The 18,452-nt window shown below is 42.8% G+C and overlaps 1 protein-coding gene across 2 annotated transcripts in view; it reads right to left on the reverse strand.

The window, feature by feature from the left end:
- The window catches only part of INF2 (inverted formin 2), a 159,661-nt gene that overhangs the window by 35,544 nt on the left and 105,665 nt on the right, over positions 1–18,452 (reverse strand). For both annotated transcript variants that reach the window (XM_073609961.1, XM_073609960.1), the window contains exons 13-18: positions 14,598–14,698; positions 14,101–14,171; positions 11,223–11,330; positions 7,656–7,726; positions 2,739–2,859; positions 721–885 (exon numbers count right to left, since the gene is read on the reverse strand). In XM_073609961.1, coding sequence (XP_073466062.1) covers positions 721–885; positions 2,739–2,859; positions 7,656–7,726; positions 11,223–11,330; positions 14,101–14,171; positions 14,598–14,698 — 637 coding nt within the window. The remainder of the gene's footprint in view (positions 1–720; positions 886–2,738; positions 2,860–7,655; positions 7,727–11,222; positions 11,331–14,100; positions 14,172–14,597; positions 14,699–18,452) is intronic.

Consider the following 18,452-nt stretch of genomic DNA (forward strand, 5'->3'; position numbering starts at 1 on the left):
GTATTAGGCTGTCGGAGGCCTTTGAGAGTAGGCTAAGCCAGCAGGTAGAATACATACATCCTAGATGGAGACCGTGGCAATATTTTGTGTACACGGATGCATTTCTACAATAGGTCTCACAACATGGCTGACTTCCCCGGGCACCTTTTACTGTGAGGCTTCGGGTGAAAGAACTTGCTTTTCTGGTTCTTCCTGCCTTTGCTTCCTTTTTGCTTCTCCTTATTCTTCCCCTGGTTTGGGGACCTTGCCCTCGTTTCTCCAACCTTCGCTACGCCGTCTCCCTCTTGTCCCTGCCCCTCTTCTCCCATTCCCTTCCTTCTCCCCTCTATGTATTCCACCATTTAGCTTGCAAACTTTTCATTTACAGTTCTCCTGTTACTAATTGTGCCTTTGGTCTATGCTGCCTTATTGGGCTCAATTGGCACTTCTTCTGACCCCGGGAATTTTCTATATTTTATTCCATGTGGTTACATTGTTAACTTAGGGCTCCTCTGTATAGGTTGGTATTTTGGGCCCTCTCAGTTTTGCTTCTAATTGAATGACTTGAAACCTGTTGTACCTATTATACTTCTGTTTGTTGAGTGGACTTCCTAGTTTCTGCTATTTGTCTACCCATATAATTGTAACATACAATTTCTTGCCGTGGTTTATACAATGCAACTTATGGCTAAATAAAGGAATTCCGAAAAAAAAAAAAAAAATCCTAGATGAATTTTAAACCTTTTTTGCTTTTATGAAGAGATCCCGAAATGTTTTCATAGTACTGAACGTTTCCTCCAGAGATAGTTTAGTTACATCTTCACATAAGTAATCAGCCAGCTTCTTCTTCTTCTGGGAGAGGTCCTCCAACTGTTCCTCAAGCTCCTTCAGTGCATGGACACAGTCCTATAGTCCAGAAAACAAGCCTTCCATCACAATATTGTATTGATATATTGTATCTACAGTATGTTTTTTTCTGCAAGCTGATGCCCATTTTATGTTGCTGGGATTTTTAAAAGAATTAGCTGGAGTTTTTCGTTGCTCACTTAAAGTAGATTTTAAACTATAGGCCCATCTATGGGTAAGCTCTAAGATCGCAAGGGTGCAGACAGTTTGCTGCATTCAGAGAGGGAGGACACAGGAACACTCTGTGCTATGGCTGCATACAAACTAGGTAAATCACTGCTGCCAATTTGTGTGCGGCCAAAACTCATCAGAAACGCCAACCCTTGATGTGCATTGGCACGTCATGGGTCGATCGAAGACTATTCACATGTAACCACTCAGATGAGCCATTATATGTGAACAGCTGTGGCACGGGCTACTGATTTGTACAGAGTACAAATCTGACAGCTGATGATGTTCGCAGGCAATGTTTAGAACCATCAGAATCGAATGACTCTTGCCGATGGCCATTGTTGTTCAGCCATGTGAATGTAGACTAAGTCTATCTTGTCCACAGGGTGTCTACTGGCAGGATCAACAGGTAAAAAAATTGCATAAATAGTTAAATAGGAAAAACCAAAACTGATGTATTAATGTTAGCGACAGCCTGCACCATATATTTATTGTAAGATTTTGCCCATAGTTCCACCTCAACCACCACCCGACCACTTGCCATTGCTTGACATTTTAGTCCTAGTACAGGTGCACAGGGAACATGTTCACTTGATTTTATTTAAGGTGCACTCCATTATGCAAATACTGACTGGAGCTCCTTAAGTCAAGCACACCCCAATATTGGCCTATAACTAAAATGGGCAAACTTACTGTCCAGCAGTAAAGTGTCTGCATTTGGGTTTGAGGCTCCCAGGGAGATCTGGAAGCCATCTAAAGCTTTATGCAGCTCTCTTTTTTTGTGTCTGAATTTCGTCAGAGGGGCATAGCATACCTTATGACTAGGCATTGATGCAATTGATGATATTATAGCAACATCCTCCATGTTAGATCCACCTCACACTATCATAATACTTGCCAACAGAACATACCATCATCACTTAAATATCTTTCTTTTGAATGGCAGCTAACAAAGGCAATAAGTATTACAGGCTTTTTTTCCCTTTGGATTAACTGTGGGTATAGTATTCTATGTATGGGAGGTTTTCTATTTATTTATTCTATTTTTTTTTTTCACACTTCTAGAAATTTTATTATTAAATTTGACAGATAGCAAAACATAAAATATGACAGATCCAAACATTTAGCCATTATTTCATTAATGTTTTCATAGAAAAACTCCAGAACTTAACATGTTAAAACCCAATATAAGTCAGAGGAAGATAATTCCAGAGCTTTAAACATTTCCTGACCCTCAACCTACCATTTTTTTTCAGCAGAAACACGGGGGAACGTAGTTCCAGCACTGAATGTATGTAATGCCAAGGAGTGATGGTGTGTGCTGGAGAATCTATTGTTGCTGGCTGCTGGGGGATCCATTATAGTGGGGGCATTTATTGTAGCTTGTGGGGGATCTATTGTTGCTGGTGGGAGAGGTTGTTGCTGGGAGGGATCTACTTTTAAGAGAGGAATCTATTGTTGCTGGCTGTTGGTTTTTTTTCCAACCTATGTAACAGTATGTGCTGGTTTGCATAGTATAGGTAGTGCAAAAACAGCACAGGAATACGCCTTCCCCTGCTTAGCACTAATAGGTATAAGGAAAACCTTATTTTCTGTCATTCCTAGAGGGCGCCACCCAATACAAAAAAAAAAATCACTTTGGCCCAGAAAAAACCTGCACCCTGGGCCCACTTAAAGCATACCTGAATTGATTTTTCATATTGTTCCTTCACATCATCTTCTGAATCGGAAATTTTTTTCTGCAGATCCTTCAGTCTCTTTTGATTAGCACTGGTTTCTGAATACAGATTTTCTATATTGACCCTAGAAAAATTAAAGAAAATGAAACTTTCAAGGCATAACCAATGAATTAAAGCCCTTCATACAGACAACCTGCAGGAAAGAAAAGCATAGTGGTTTGAACTGAACAATCCATTTATTTAGCACTATAAAGAGGCTCCCAGCACAGCAAAACCCACCCACCTCTGATAACGTCCTGACAAATACTGGACAATGATGTAGGATAAACAGGGAATTTTGGCTAAGGCAGGCATAGCTGATTAAAAAGAGACCCTGTCACTAACTTAAAAAATGTAAAAACACAGAAAAGTATTTTCATTTTTTTCTTTCAGCCCTTTTACTTGACTTGCAACATGCCTTGAACTTTGAGCAAATTTGAACTTCCCTCTTCCGAGAGTATCTAACTATGTGCTGACCCAGCTCCTCCACCCTGCCCCTCATCTCCCTACATAACGTTTTCTATAGCTGCTGGGGAGGAGCAAGGGGGAATACTAGAAAGCACATGTGTCAAACACAAGGCTCGCAGGCTGAATCGGGCCTGCCAGGTCATGTGGCCCCTTACACCAGTGGCGTAACTAGAACCCTCAGGGCCCCGATGCAAGAAACCATGAAGGGCCTCCCTGACCCCCGGACAGGGCCCTTTCCTCCGAGCACGGTGGCGGAACAACAAGGCCCGGTCACAGGTGGGTGACTGCCTATAAAAAGGAACCGATTTATCAATTTCCCCCCTGCTTCTCCTCCTCTCCCTCCCGCAGGCATTCAGCAGCTGCAGGAGGAAAATGGAGAGATCGGTTCCTCTATGTCAGTGTTTCTCAATCTTTTTTCAGTCAGGGCAATCTTGAAGTATACCCCTGGGTGAATGGGGCTTCACTGCAACCACTCTGCAACTGTGTGCATTGCATGCAGTTGCAGCATAGTAATGATGCATTTAAGGGGTTAAAACAGGTGGTCAGAAGTCAACATATTGCCGCTTTACCAGCTGTCAAATGCCTCAGAAAAGTGATCTGAGCATGGATCGCTTTTCAGAGGAACAGCATATTTTTGCTGGTAACACACACATACTGTATATATATATATATATATATATATATATATATATACACATATACATAAACACACACACGCAAGACATACGTACATACATACATACAGAAAGCCTTTTAAAAATCGTCAGTGCTTTACCTTACCTCTTCCTGCTGGGTACTGCACTGTAGGGGGAGACAAAGCACAGCACACACTGTGCTTTCCCTTTAGGTCTATCATTGTGATCAGCTCCCCCGCACAGTGCAGATTACAGTTCGGCTGACGATTGGGGAGCTCAGTCTCAGCCGCCGCTCCTCCACCCTCAAGGGCCCCCTGCAGCATGGGGCCCGGTCGCCATGGCGACCTCATTGACCCCTATACTTCCGCCACTGCCTCACACCTCTTCTGCAGCTGCAGCACCCCCCTCGTCTCAGCAGTCAAGAGGAGGGCAGAACTCCTCCGCCAAACCCTGCATTTCTCCAAGGGCAGCACAAGTTAAGGGGGGTGCAATGTGATGTAAGGGATGATGGGGGGGGGCTCTTGACATCTGATGTAAGGAGCAGTGGGGTGCTCTGGACATCTAGTCTTACAGATACAACTAGCCCTTTGAGGGCAACCATAATGCTGATGTGACACCCCTGCTACAGAATGTCACTTGACAGCTCCTAGTCTGCTGGAGCTGCTGACATAATTTCCTAGGATCACCACTCCAGTTTAAACCAGAAAAATAAAGTTTTGGCTGGAGTTCCAGGTTATATTATGGGGTACATCATTCTATATATTAGGCCCCGTTCAAACTTGGGTAATTAGGAATTGCAAGCAGAATCAGCGGGATGGTTCCAAACTGCAGCAAAACGCGTGATGCACGTTTGGATGGCACCCCAAATGCGATGCATTTTTGCTGCAATTGTCATGTGGCAAAACACCCATATAAAATCGCACCTGGCTCGGGGCCAGAATTTGGTCCCTGGGCTTCTCTACCGTGACAAACACACATAGGGCATCCTATTCAAGTAAAAGGGCTACCCTATGCACGATACGGGCAGTTGCGTGGGAATGGCTCACACAAAATTGTGAGCGGGAATGCAAGCTCCAGCAACGCACTGTGTGAACGGGTCTTGTACGATAAAGAATGTAGCAGAATATAATTAAATATTGATAGCAAATGGCATAGTCGCACAATTACAATGTTATTTATTTTCTCATTACTACAATGAAGATCTAAAGAAGCTGCCTTTTCGGAATCAAAGATTCTGTCTAAAGAAGCTGCTACAATCTACAGCCAAGTTGAACTTCATTATCCCACTCAGACACAACAATTTCCAAAGATATCTGCACACTTTATGTCTACATGTAATAGCATTCTGATATGTGCATTCAATGTTATTGTAAATCACTCCAAAGTAATGGGAAAGATGAGGCTTGTGTGCTGTGTATTTCTTAAATGGAAAGTATGATGGCTGCCGGTCAATTTCAGTTTATTTTTTTTTGAAAGTGTACAAGTTTGTGAACTGATGCAATCTCTCCTTTTCACATTGCATAACATTTATTTTACAAAACTATTTAGCACAATGACACTTGTTTTGGACATCATGTTGGTGTTTCCAATGAAAAAGTTCAGCATTGCCTGCGGTTTATTTTTAATTTTTTTTCTCAAGATGAATGCTTGCCCTCAGGCTCAAGATAAGGTTGACACTGGGAATGCAAGCACTTATTTATATCTATAAACCATTACAAAAAAAAAATCCAATTATGCCCGAGTATCTATGTCTGTACTACCTCATCAAATCAATGTCCATTCTGGTAATGTGAAAGGAGGACAAGTGAGACTGAGTGGCGGCTGGTGCTCAAAATTTTTTGGGGGGGCAAAACAAACTGAAAAATTCTGGAAAAAACCCCCATCAATTGCAGCCTCACTGTGCCCATCAAACGCTGCCACTTTGCCCCATCAAACGCTGACACTTTGCCCCATCAAACGCTGACACTTTGCCCCATCAAACGCTGACACTTTGCCCCATCAAACGCTGCCACTGTGCCATTGAATGCCGCCACTGTGACCCCCTTCCCTCGCCCGTTTGCCGCCTGCCCGGCACTTACTCTGTCTCGGTGGGGCAGCGGGTGACGGAGCCGAGTGGTGTCCTCCATGCCTCTCTTCCTGTCCTCTCCTCCCAATAGATGTCCAATCACAGCGCCTGTTTCTTCAGTCAATCAGGTGACGGGTAACAGACAAAAGCACCTGACTGGCGGAGAGGCGGTTCAGTGTTAGGAAAGCGAAAATTCATTCGCTGTTTTAACACACCTGGCTGAATTGCGAGCGCTAAGCATGGCGCTTGCAAGTCACCTTTTTTGACACCCATTAGAGCTTTGGCTCTAAACAGGAGCTTCAAATAACCCCCCCCCCCACCCCCACTGTAATTCAGGTGCCTGGCACCCAAAATGGGGGACGGGCGCCTGGATAAGGGGTGGTAGCGCGCGGCAGCCATGGATAGATTCATGCTATGCATGAATCCATCCATTGGTCATAGAGGGGGTGACTGGAGGGGGGGGGGCGTCCGTCCGCCCTTATGGACGCACTGCCACTGGTGAGACTTCGCTTTGCTATATAAGATATTTCCATCTAAATATCCCTTAATTTTTCCAAATAAACACAAACACATAGACCGTTAAGAGTTTTCTAAAGAAAGCAGAGCAATTGCTGTTTGCTTTCAGACTCTCTCACCCTAATTGAAAATCTTTATGGAGCGCTACAGAGCAGAGATAGAGGGGAAGGGTATGGAAGACAGGGGGTAAACCATTCTTCCAACTCAGAGCTGTGTGTAATTTAAACTATTACCTTGTTTCCCAGAAAATAAGACCTAGCGCCATTTTCCAGGAGAGCTGCAATATAAGCCCTACCTTGAAAATAAGCCCTAGTTTGAGGTGCTTGTGTACTCCTATAATCCTCTCTATTACAGCGGTGTGCAGTGTGCTGTGGCTGTGTGTGTCTCTGTGATCTAGCGGTGTCAGGTGCCTTGGGTACAGAGTGGGGCTCAGCTGATCTCCCCGCTGGTCTCCTTCACTTCTCCCGGCTGTCGGCGGGGGATCTTGGCCCCCCTCCCTCTGCAGAGCTTCTGCGGGTAACGGAAGGTACAGTAGTCTCAGTCCAGAGCCTCTGCAATCAATATATCATACTGTGTGCATACCGATACTCCTGTCTCCACAAGGTATTTCCTTAAACTCAATCTTCACGCTATGCATACAATTGAAGCACTGAAATGCTACAGATCTTTTTTTCTTCACATGCCGGTGTGCTCTCTTCTCTGCTTCGAGCACTGCATAGGGGGGGCCGGGGTCCCCCACTGGTGGCTGGGAGAGGTGGAGGAGAGCTGAGGTGTTTGGCACCGTTGGATTGCAGGGGCACACACATTGTGTAGTGTGCTACTGTAACAGAGGATTTCGGCATTTTACAAGCATTTTAACTTTGTTCAAACTGGGAGTTCCTGACAGGCAGGGAGTGAGAGAAAACAGCACATTATATGGTAAGACCTACTCTGAAAATAAGCCCGACTGGGTCTTTTGTCTCCAAAATAATATAAGACCAGGGTTTATTGGGAAAACACAGTAAGTGATGTAAACAGACTTTTGTCAGCAAAGCAGTCAAGATTAGCCTGGTAAACACATGAAAGGAAATATAGATTTTCATCTCCTAAATAAAACTAGGTCAATTTGAAATATGCATATGTAATTTTTCACATTACCCTCGCTAAAAGATGTATGAATATATTTAAACATTCTATATACATGTATGTGTATATTACCCAGCAGCTGCTGAAGGCTTCTCAAGATCATTTGGAAGCTCAAGAAGATCCACGTAATTTGCTTCTATTTCCTGCAATTAGAGATAATTAGTGAAGTCATTAACATTTATAGTCTTGTAGCAAATCTCTAAATGGCACAAAGTCTGGAAGAATTGTTCAATCGCACACAGCCTTAAAGTTGTACTAAAGGCTTCAAGTTTTTTACTTTAATGCATTCTCAGCCCCCCTTCCCCCTGCTTACCTGGTTCCGGGTCCTGCACAGCTAAGGTACTCACCCACCCAACTGATCCAGCATTGTCCTGTTTTGATCCACTTTTCTTCTTTCCCCCCGTTTGGTCCCGTGCCACCATCTTCTTGCATGACGTCATTGGCGAGCGGACACCTTTTCCAGGTTCAGTCAGCCTCTCTCCCTATGACGTGCCACTAGGCCCGCCCCCTCTTACTTTCTCAATGAAGGACCATGCCTCCTGGGGTATGTGACATATATATCCCAAAAGGCACAGTGGGCAAAGTGCACATAAATTACCTAGGTGAGTGACGTGCATGGGGGGGGGGGGTGAACCAGAGGTATCTTATAAAAAAGAAAAAGTAAACAAAATTGCACAATTTGCACAGCGGAGTGGAGAAGGAGTGGTGGAGGCAACATCATACTGAGCTTGAATACCCACTATAAGGAACCACCCCATGTGCTACTCCACCCCATGTGCTACTCCAGACGCTCTGCTACTGTTCTTGTCAGCACCATTGCCTCCAGGATTGATCAGCATCATACTTACTGTACTTGGTTTAGTACAGGGGACTCCAACCTTTCTTAAAAAAAAAAAAAGAAAGAAATTTTACTGTTACCCCATCCACACCTGAGCGTTTTGTAGCTTCAAGCTACAAAACGCTGGAGGGGAAAAAAGTCAATTATTCTCTATGGAGATGATTCACATCTCCACTCCAAAACGCTTGAAGCCAGAAGCTCCAAAACGCCTGAAGCTTAAATAAGTTCTGGAACTTTTTTTTTTTAGGCAGATTACATGCGTTTTTCTGCTTTTTACATTGGTGACCTTTTGACCTGTACAAAAACACGGCAAAAACATGGTAAAATCGGGCGACTTTCTGCCTGAAAACACTACGCTCAGGTGTGAATAGGGCCATAGACTTTAGAGGGGCCGGATTGTAGCCAGTAGAAAATACCCCAGCATCAATGGGATCAGGCTTGGTGATCAGTGGGAGTAAATAAAACTTACATGGCTCATGTGGTCAGTAGGAGGAGGAATTATTATTATTATACAAGTTTTATATAGCACCAACAGTTTGCGCAGCGCTTTATAACATGAGGGCAGACATTACAATTTGGTACAAGAGAAATCAGAGGGCCCTGCTCCTTAGAGCTTACAATTTAAAAAGGAAGGGTCAATTGATACAAAAGGTAATAGCTGTGGGGGATGAGCTGATGGAGGAAGTAAAACAGTGATAGTTAGAAGCAGGATAGGCTTCTTTGAAGAGAAGGGTTTTCAGGGATTGCCTAAAGATGGATAGATTAGGGGACAGTTGGACAGATTGGGGTAGGGAGTTCCAAAGGATGGGAGAAGCTCTGGAGAAATCCTGGAGGCGAGCATGGGAGGAGGTGACAAAGGAGCTAGAGAGCAGGAGGTCTTGGGAGAACCGAAGAGAGCGGCTTGGTTGATATTTTGGGACTAGGATGTAGCTGAGGGCAGAGTTATGGATGGCTTTGTAAATTATTGTTAGTACTTTGAATTTTATTTGTTGGGTGAGTGGAAGCCAGTGGAGGGATTGGCAGAGAGGGGTGGAGGACACGGAATGGTTGGTAAGGTGGATGAGTCTTGCAGCGGCATTCATTATGGACTGAAGGGGGGATAGTCTATGTAAAGCTAATCCAATGAGGAGGGAGTTGCAGCAGTCAAGGCGAGAGATGTCCAGGGAGTGAATTAGAAGCTTGGTGGTGTCATTAGTTAAAAAGGGGCGTATTCTGGAAATGTTGCGGAGGCTAAGGCGGCATGATTTGGACAGGGTTTGTATGTGGGCCTAAAAGGACAGTTCAGAGTCTAAGGTTACCCCTAGCACCCTGGCATGTGGGATGGACTGATAGATGTGCCATTGATCTTGACAGAGAAGTCAGGGGAGGGGGCATGTGGGGGAGGAAATATTAAGAGCTTGGTTTTAGATAGATTAACTTTGAGGAAGTGGTGTGACATCCAGGCTGATATGTCTGTTAGTAGATCAGTGATGCGTGAGGAGATTGATGGGGTGAGCTGAGGGGCAGAGAGATAGATTTGGGTGTCATCAGCATATAAATGGTAGTGAAAGCCATGGGAGGCCATCAGCTGACCCAGGGAATAGTGCCCCATCATTGGTGTCAGTGTGATGAATAGTGCCCTATCATTTATTTCAGTGGGAGGAATGTTGCCCCATTGTTTGTATCCATGGGAGTAATAGCATCCCATCATTGGTGACTTTGGAAGGAAAAATGCCCCATCATTGGTCTCAGTGGAAGCAATCATTTTCCAACATTGACGTCTGTGGAAGGAAGAATACCAATCGATGTTCATGGGAGGAATAGTTCCCCACTGTTAGGTGTCACGTGGAAAAAAATGGTACCTATAGGTTAGCTTCAGTGGGAGGAATACTGCCTCGTATCAATGGGAGGAATAGTGCCTCATATCAGTGGGAAGAACAGTGCACCAAGGACTGGATAAAGGCAAGCAAAAGGCTTCATCTGGCCCATGGGTAAGAATCTGGAGACCACTGTTCTAGTGGATCCACCAAGGTCAGCAGAGATAGTGAGTCAATTTGCTGGGGGGAGGGAGCAGAAAAAAGTAAAAGGGTTTAAGATCACTTTATAGCTGGTCATACACCAGTAGAATAAATTTTGAATTTGATCCTGCCATCCCTGAGTAAAATATTTTCACTTTCCAGGCCTTTAAAATTGTCCTGCTGCTTCAATAGAATCCCAAACATATTAAACGGGTTCGTTTTATGCCTAAAACATTCACAATACAAAAAGTATGATTTTCCCAAACGGAAACCAGATTCACTGTAAGAATCTTTGTTCATTTAAGAAAAGAAAAATGTCACCCTTCTACTTTGAATCTTGTCTTATCACCAATTTGAACCCAATAACCATAAGAAAATCAAATTAAGGTAACGAAAATGAAAGCTAATTTTTCACAAAAGTTTTAACAAAGTTCTACAAGCTTAACATAGGCAGCATTTTCTAAAACATGAACTGGACTTTAGCCAAGAATGGAACTGAGGAAGACTCTCCTCACTTGTAGGAAGGACATTTTACATTAGAATTTGAATTTTTGTTATTAGATTTACTTTTGCCTTGAAATGTAAACAACCGATTTATAAAAACAAATACGACAAAAAGGGAGAAAAAAAAAATGAAGATGTTGTCCACTGCAACTAACCACTAACTAGTTATCATTTTGTAAGTGAACTACAGAAATTTTAGCTAAAACTGATTGGTTGCTGCTGGTAAGCCTGTTTTGCTTGCAGTTTTTTGTCTTTTTTTTTAGCTTTGGTTTTTTTCTTTTTTTAATTGAGAGACCTCACCTCCACAATATGGTGCAGTAGAGTTATACGGGTTTGGTTTGCCTTTGTTTCGGTCAGCTTCAGTAAAGTGCTTATTTTGAAGCCATTTGCGTTTCCAGTGTGACTTCCCTAGAACATGACAGAAGAAAGATCCAGTCAACCAATAGCACCCTGTATATAGTACATTTCAATGGAAAACATAATATCCCATAAACACCAATCTAAAATTTCATAACACGGTTATGATTGGATGAAGGCGATTGAGCTACGTGTGACTGTGCATACCGGGGTATGTTCCTGGTACTCATTAGAACCACAAAAGCTCATTGGATAAGTGGTGAAATGTCTTCAACATTACAGAATAAGACCAGTTAAATGTGACTACTAGATATACCATGACCTAGATAAATGAGAACCATCACAAAACATATAATATCCAAGCGTGTGTATGTGTGTGTGTGTGTGTGTCACCAAGTTGCAATGCCTACCTGCTGGAAAGACAAGTGTCTGGTCACTCACCACCCTGACTTGTCTAGTAGGGCTGTAAAGCTAAGGACTAAACAAACATAAAAAAAAAAAACATTTTGGTGGGTAAAACATTTTCCGTGTAAGGATTTTAATTGTGTACTTTATGGTTTGCCTGGAGTTCAGGTTTAATTACCCATATATTGAAGCACAGTATGTTCTATATAAAATTATTTGAATATCTTTTTTTTTTTTTTTTTTGATGAAAAGGTTAACTCTTCAGTTTAGGAGAGTGGGTGGAGACATGCAAATCAATGTTAATTCTCTTCTTCAAACTGTGGCTTGATTATAGCACATATAAACCCAAACTATGGATACATGAGCCTAACTGGCTTCTAGCCGTGGATCCACACATATACAGTCCAATGAGAGTGGCAAACAAATGTACAAGGTTTTTAAATGATAAAATAGATTCATAGCAGAAAAAATAAAATACAAACGGGTTTCAGGGGTCAAACATACGTCACCTTCATCGGGGGTACAAATCAAGTACAAAAGGTCATGAACAAAAAAAAAAAATGTATATACTTCGTAGCCCCGATGAAGGGTGAGCATTTTAGGCCCCAAAATGCGTTGGGTTTTTTCTGCTATGAATTGTATAAAAATCTTGGACAATTGTTTGGCGCCCTCATTGTAAATCTATGTGGATTCTCAACTCTGGGTTCTCTCTCTGCTTCTAAGGGCTGTTTTTTTGGAGTGCTGTCTAACCAGAACCAGTGCACCCAGTGGTAATTTCAGTGCTCTTCTGAAAATCTGAATCCAGCACCCCATTTGTTCTTGTGGGGGTTTTCCCCCCCCAAATTATTTTGATCTTATAGAACTGTACAAAAGAGAGCCAATTGGGCACACCCTGGCTCGTGCAGTATATTAATCTTACACAGTGTACTAAAAACAGCAAAAAGCCTAGAACTTAAGCAGTCAGGTGCACTTGGTACAAGGCAGGAAAACATACAGGAGGCAAAACCAGTAAGGGAAGCATCCAATTGTATCTCTTGTGATATGAGGAGCTTGCGCTAGAGCAGCTTTGGTAAGATCTGCATAGTCATTCAAGGCACTTGCATTAACTTGGGTCTAGCCTAGATCCGGTGAGGCATTGGTATTTGTTCTCGTGTTTGACTTACAGTTGTGTCAGCACATAGATAGAGAAACTATTGTGAAGGCCCCTTGAACCTCCTTTTAGGAAAGGAAGCCTTGACTGCTGGAAACATGACATCACTATGGGTGTGAATCTAAAAGGGACGTTAAGAGGCACCATTTGGGATTGGCTACAAATACCTAACGTGATGGGTGGAGCCTGAACTCTAGGAAAAGGCTACACTGGGGCACGTCTAATTGCTCTGAGGAGATTCAGCTGTCACAAGAGTTGCCCACCCTCCCGCCGGTTGTGATGTTTTGTCACGGCTTTATTAGCAGTTTTGACCTTGCCAGCAATTAGTGTTGCTTTATGGGCTATGCCCTCAAGGAAAATTCTGGGGTCAGTCTAAGGCCTGTCTGGCACTGATGGTAAGGACAGGCCTCTTAGACTATGCGAGTTTATGTTTTTTATGGGTGCTCTCAGTATCACTGTGACTGGCATTGTTGTTTGGAACATTTAGAACATTCAATCATGAAAGCCCCTTGACCCACCTCCCTCTTAGCGAAAGGGAGCCTTGACTGCTAGAAACTTGGCAACTTCGTGGGCATTAACCTAAAACAGGGAGGTTAAGTGGCTCAAATGGGATTGGCACAAGGAGACTGGGTGGAGCCTGAACTCTAGAAAAGGCTACGCAAGGGCACGTCCCACTACTCTGAGGAGTTTCTGACATCGCAAGAGTTGCCCATCCGCTCATTTCATCACAGCTGTATTGGCAGTTTTACCCTGCCAGCATTGCATATTGCTTTATGGGCCATGCCCTCAAGTTTAATTCTGGGATCAGTTTATTGCCCGTCTCACACTGATGGTGGGGACAGGCCTCTTAGACTATCTGTGTTTTGTTATGGATGCTCACTGTATAACTGACTGGCATTATGTGGAATTTTGAATATCGTTACAGTTGGTAAGTTCAATAAAGCTGTGGCCTTGCCCGAATTCCAACCTAAATCATTCTGGTGTCTTTTTGGGGGGCAAGGTATGGGTTTGTAATAGCTGGTTAAAACACGCCTATGCGTCTCAGCAGTCAAGCTATGGCCTTCCCCTATTTCCAACCTAATCAGCTTCCGTGTCTTTTTTTTGGGGAGGCAAGGGACTGGTTTATTGGTCATAAATGAGCCTATGCTTCTCAGTAGTCATGTCTCTAGCGTTGGGCTTACAGGGCATAATTAGAGAAGGTCAGTGTCACCTCCCCTAATATTTACATTTTCAAACTTCCAGTGTAAAACAGTTCAAAATACTCACATAATTTAAGAAGTTACCGACTTTCAGAACAAGCTGACAAAAGAGTGGAAGTCTCTGACTGCTAAGAATGTCTGAAAACATAAAAAAGAAAAAATATATACTCATTAACAGCCAAATAGAGTAAGAAGGGTTAGACCCTTTGCTCATTTTGTATTGTTTTGTAATGTATTGTGTGCCTGCTGGGCAGAGTCACCCCACTATGTGTACGGATAACCACTGTCACTCAAAGTGAGGAGGAATCTAAACATTCTGATTTGTCACCAGAACAATGGGGACACCTAAGAACTCCCCAAGATGGGAATTTATTTGGAGAGATTTCCTGGCTTTGTGTTGGGTCTCCAGGTCACAAAGTGACAGTATATTTCTCCAGAGGGACAAAGGCAGCAAAAAAATAAAAATAACCTGACGGGTTTTCACCCTTCTCTACTTGTTCTAAAGCTAAACAAAAATTACCATTATTATAATACATAATAATGAGCAAGAATAGATCCAGTTACCATCACATGCTGAGCCGACTGTCTGAGCCTTTGGCCGTAACATGTCCAGCATAACATTGGTCTCCTCACAAGCCAGCATACTCTCAATCCGAAGCTGGTAGCTGCAAACATAAATGTGATATATGAAACCTAATTCTGCAGTGAAAGTTACAGTATACAATTCTCTAATGTACACACTATGGATAGGGGGGAATCCCAAACTGTGTTTCCTACAGCTATGTTCTACAGTCTAAATATATCCCATAGTGCCCTTGGGAAAAAAAATCCCATTACGAGAGGATTGTATCACTGCATAATTGCGTGATATGATGTAAAGAATCATGACATACACACAGGTTGTAAAGTAAACCATAAACCAATCTCGCGATCGCCTTATATAATCCTGTAGAGCATCAGTCTATTCATATCCCCCTGATGATGACACCTGATCCCTGTGTCGAAGACGCGTAGGGGAGGGGCCAGGACGGAGAGTCTGACACGGACTTTACACCAGCGCTGTACCAGCACAGCATACCGCACCAAACATCCAGTGATTTTGCATAGAAAGCGGTTAGAGTATGGTGCACTGACGCACCAGTGCCATGTGAGTACCCCGGTGTGGGGAGCGTTTTCTTTTAATAAAAGCATTTTGACTATATTACACTAGTTTCCTTTTCATTTATATATATGGAGCCACATTGTTTACAGCTGGAGGAGTGCAGCAGACACTGAGACTGAGCCCAGGGGTGGCTCCAAAGCGTATTTGGACTCAGGGTAGCAGCTGAGTCACACGCTCTGAGGTGAGCACATTAGCTTAAGGGGGTCACGAAGGAGCACCGGAGCATGTTTTGCAGCACTCAGGATATCTTCGGCATAATGTTGGATTGTTGTCACAGCTGAACACCACCTGCATGCATTGTTTTATTATCACTGCTGGACATTGTTTGCACGCACTATTTAGAGTGCTAAAGAGAACTTTTTTCATTATTTATTAATTTATTCATTTAGACAAGCAGGATACTTTATATTGAGGAACCTACGACGGTGACGTCATCACGTTCTCGGATGGGCTTTGCAGTACAGGAAGTGAATTGCGGTACACGGAGACACCGCCGCTGTGTTTAATACCTCTCATGCTATATTTTTTCTACTAAATTGTAAGTGCAATTCCTTTATTCCATTAAAACCTTTTATCATACGTTATTGCGCTATGGATGTGTTTTGCTTTCTATTTCCGGTTATGATGGATTGCTAAAGCTACTGGTCCCGCTTTATACCTTTGGTTTTGGGAGACCATAATCCCTATGCTGGGCGAGACTGCCGTAACAGCAGTCATCGCCGTCCGGTAAGCAGACTCTACTCATACACTCCTTGGTGGATTATCTACTAATACTCTGTATCACATCTTTCCTGGATGGGGTTTTTTTTATTTTTATGGACTCAATATAATTCCATGGTTCTTTTTGGACTCTTTCTTATATTTTTTCACATGCATCTGTGATCTAAGTTCCTTGTCTATCATTGATTGATTTTGTCTATTTATATCTACTGATTGATGTTATGTCACTTGGTGGGACCTTATCTCTTTTTATGTCACATATATATTTTCCTTGTATATTATTGATTTTGTTCATTTATATCTACTGATTGATGTTATGTCACTTGGTGGGACTTTATTTCTTTTTATGTCATATACTTATAGCGCTGCACTTTGCTTGTTTACCATACTTTATATTGAGCACTAAGCACTTTTTATGTTGATTAAGACACTATGTATGGTGTAACAAGCACTAATAAGCACAAATTTATGGTGTAACAAGCACTTGTTTTTTCACACTTTGTTTATTTATTTAACATTTATATTATTTGTATTTAATACTATCGCACCAGTAAGCACAGAGTTGGTTAATATTAATTTAGTTTTTGGGGTCACCCAAGCGCAGCGCATAACTTGTAAACATAAACCAATCTCAAATCATTTTTTATTCCATACCTCCTGGACAGCTCCCCCACCCTTACTTCCCGACCGCCCTATAGCAGATTTACTGCTACAGGGTGGCCGCGCTGCACAGAATCACATATACATATATACGTTATTCTGCACCTCTGGGTTTTGGGCACAAGTGCCTGCTGCCAGCGGCTCGCTCCCACTGTGATTTTACACAGCGGAAGCTGATCAGTGGATCCTGCGGATCTGATGCCCACCAGCACCTGCTGATCGTTCGGTACATTGACAGAATGCCTATGTAAACAAGGCAGATTGTCATTCTGTCAGTACAGAAGGCATGGATCCTGTGTTTCTGTAAAGCAGGAACACCGATCCATGTCTTCCACTAGAAAAAGCACCTCCCCCACTACACTGAAACATTAGCTAGGCACACAGTTAACCCTTTGATTGCCCCTGATGTTAACCCCCTTCCCTGTAAGTGTCATTAGTACAGTAACAGTGCATATTTTTAGCACTGATCACTGCAATAATGTCACTGGTCCTTAAAAGACATGTCACTTAATGTCCGATTTGTCCGCTGCAATATCGCAGTCCTGCTATAGGTCACTGATCGCCACTATTAATAGTGAAAGAAATAAAAATATCCCATAGTTTGTAGACACTATAACTCTTGCGCAAACCAACCAATATATGCTTGATGGAAGTTTTTGTTTTACCAAAAACATGTAGCAGAATACATGTTGGGCTAAATTGATGAAGAAATTTGTTTTAAAAAAAATTTATTGGATATGTTTTAGAGCACATAGCAAAAAATATTGTTGTTTTTTTTCAAAACTGTCGGTCGTTCTTTGTTTCTAGCGTAAAATAATAATAATAAAAACGCAGAGGTGAGTCAAATACCACCAAAAGAGAGCTCTATTTGTGGGGAAAAAAAAAGAACTTACATTTTATTTGGGTACAGTGTCGCATGAACACGCAATTGTCAGTTAAAGTAACGCAGTGTTGTATCGCAAAAAGATGGCCTGGTCAGGAAGCAGGGTTAACCTTCCCGGAGGTGAAGTGGTTATTAAAGCGGAGTTCCACACAAAAATGGAACTTCCACTTTTCGGAACCCTCCCCCCCTCCGGTGTCACATTTGGCACCTTTCAGGGGGGAGGGGGGTGCAGATACCTGTCTAAGACAGGTATTTGCACCCACTTCAGGCATAAACTCCCATGGGAGTCTATGCCTTTTCCTGTCCCTCCGCGCTGTCTGCTGGGAACACACAGCTCCCAGGAGAGAGCGGGGACCACTTGGGACGCGCAGCGCGACTCACGCATGCGCAGTAGGGAACCGGGAAGTGAAGCCGCAACGCTTCACTTCCTGATTCCCTCACCTAGGATGGCGGCGGCAGCTGCCGAGAACCGAGCGGGTTCTCGGCGTCCCCTGCTGACATCGCTGGACCCTGGGACAGGTAAGTGGCCATGTATTAAAAGTCAGCAGCTGCAGTATTTGTAGCTGCTGGCTTTTAATATTTTTTTTTTTTTTTGGCGGTGTAGGTGGACCCCCACTTTAATGGCTATACCCCAATAATAAGGGTTATCATATTATCTTCTTCTTCAAAGTCATGAACAAAAGACCAAAATCACAATTAAGCTATAGACATCTCAGTTTTAAGGGACAATGCTGCACATGAATTAAAAGAACATGCACTAAAAGAAACAGAAAACCTGATATTGCTGACCTCAAGAAAATGCTAGTATTGATTTTGTCCAATACTCTGTAGTACAAAATGATTGAATTGAATGCAAATCAGGCAAACTGCAAACTTTCTGCTTCATGCAGTCTCATCCAGTCTGCGTACCATCAACATTTCATTCATTTCTTGGAATCCTGAACTGTGCAATTCTCTGCAATGAAAGCAGAGGAGCCTGGAGATATTCAGGCAA

The sequence above is a fragment of the Aquarana catesbeiana genome, linkage group LG13 (assembly GCF_042186555.1).
Source record: "Aquarana catesbeiana isolate 2022-GZ linkage group LG13, ASM4218655v1, whole genome shotgun sequence".
In the NCBI taxonomy this organism is placed as follows: Eukaryota; Metazoa; Chordata; class Amphibia; order Anura; family Ranidae; genus Aquarana; species Aquarana catesbeiana.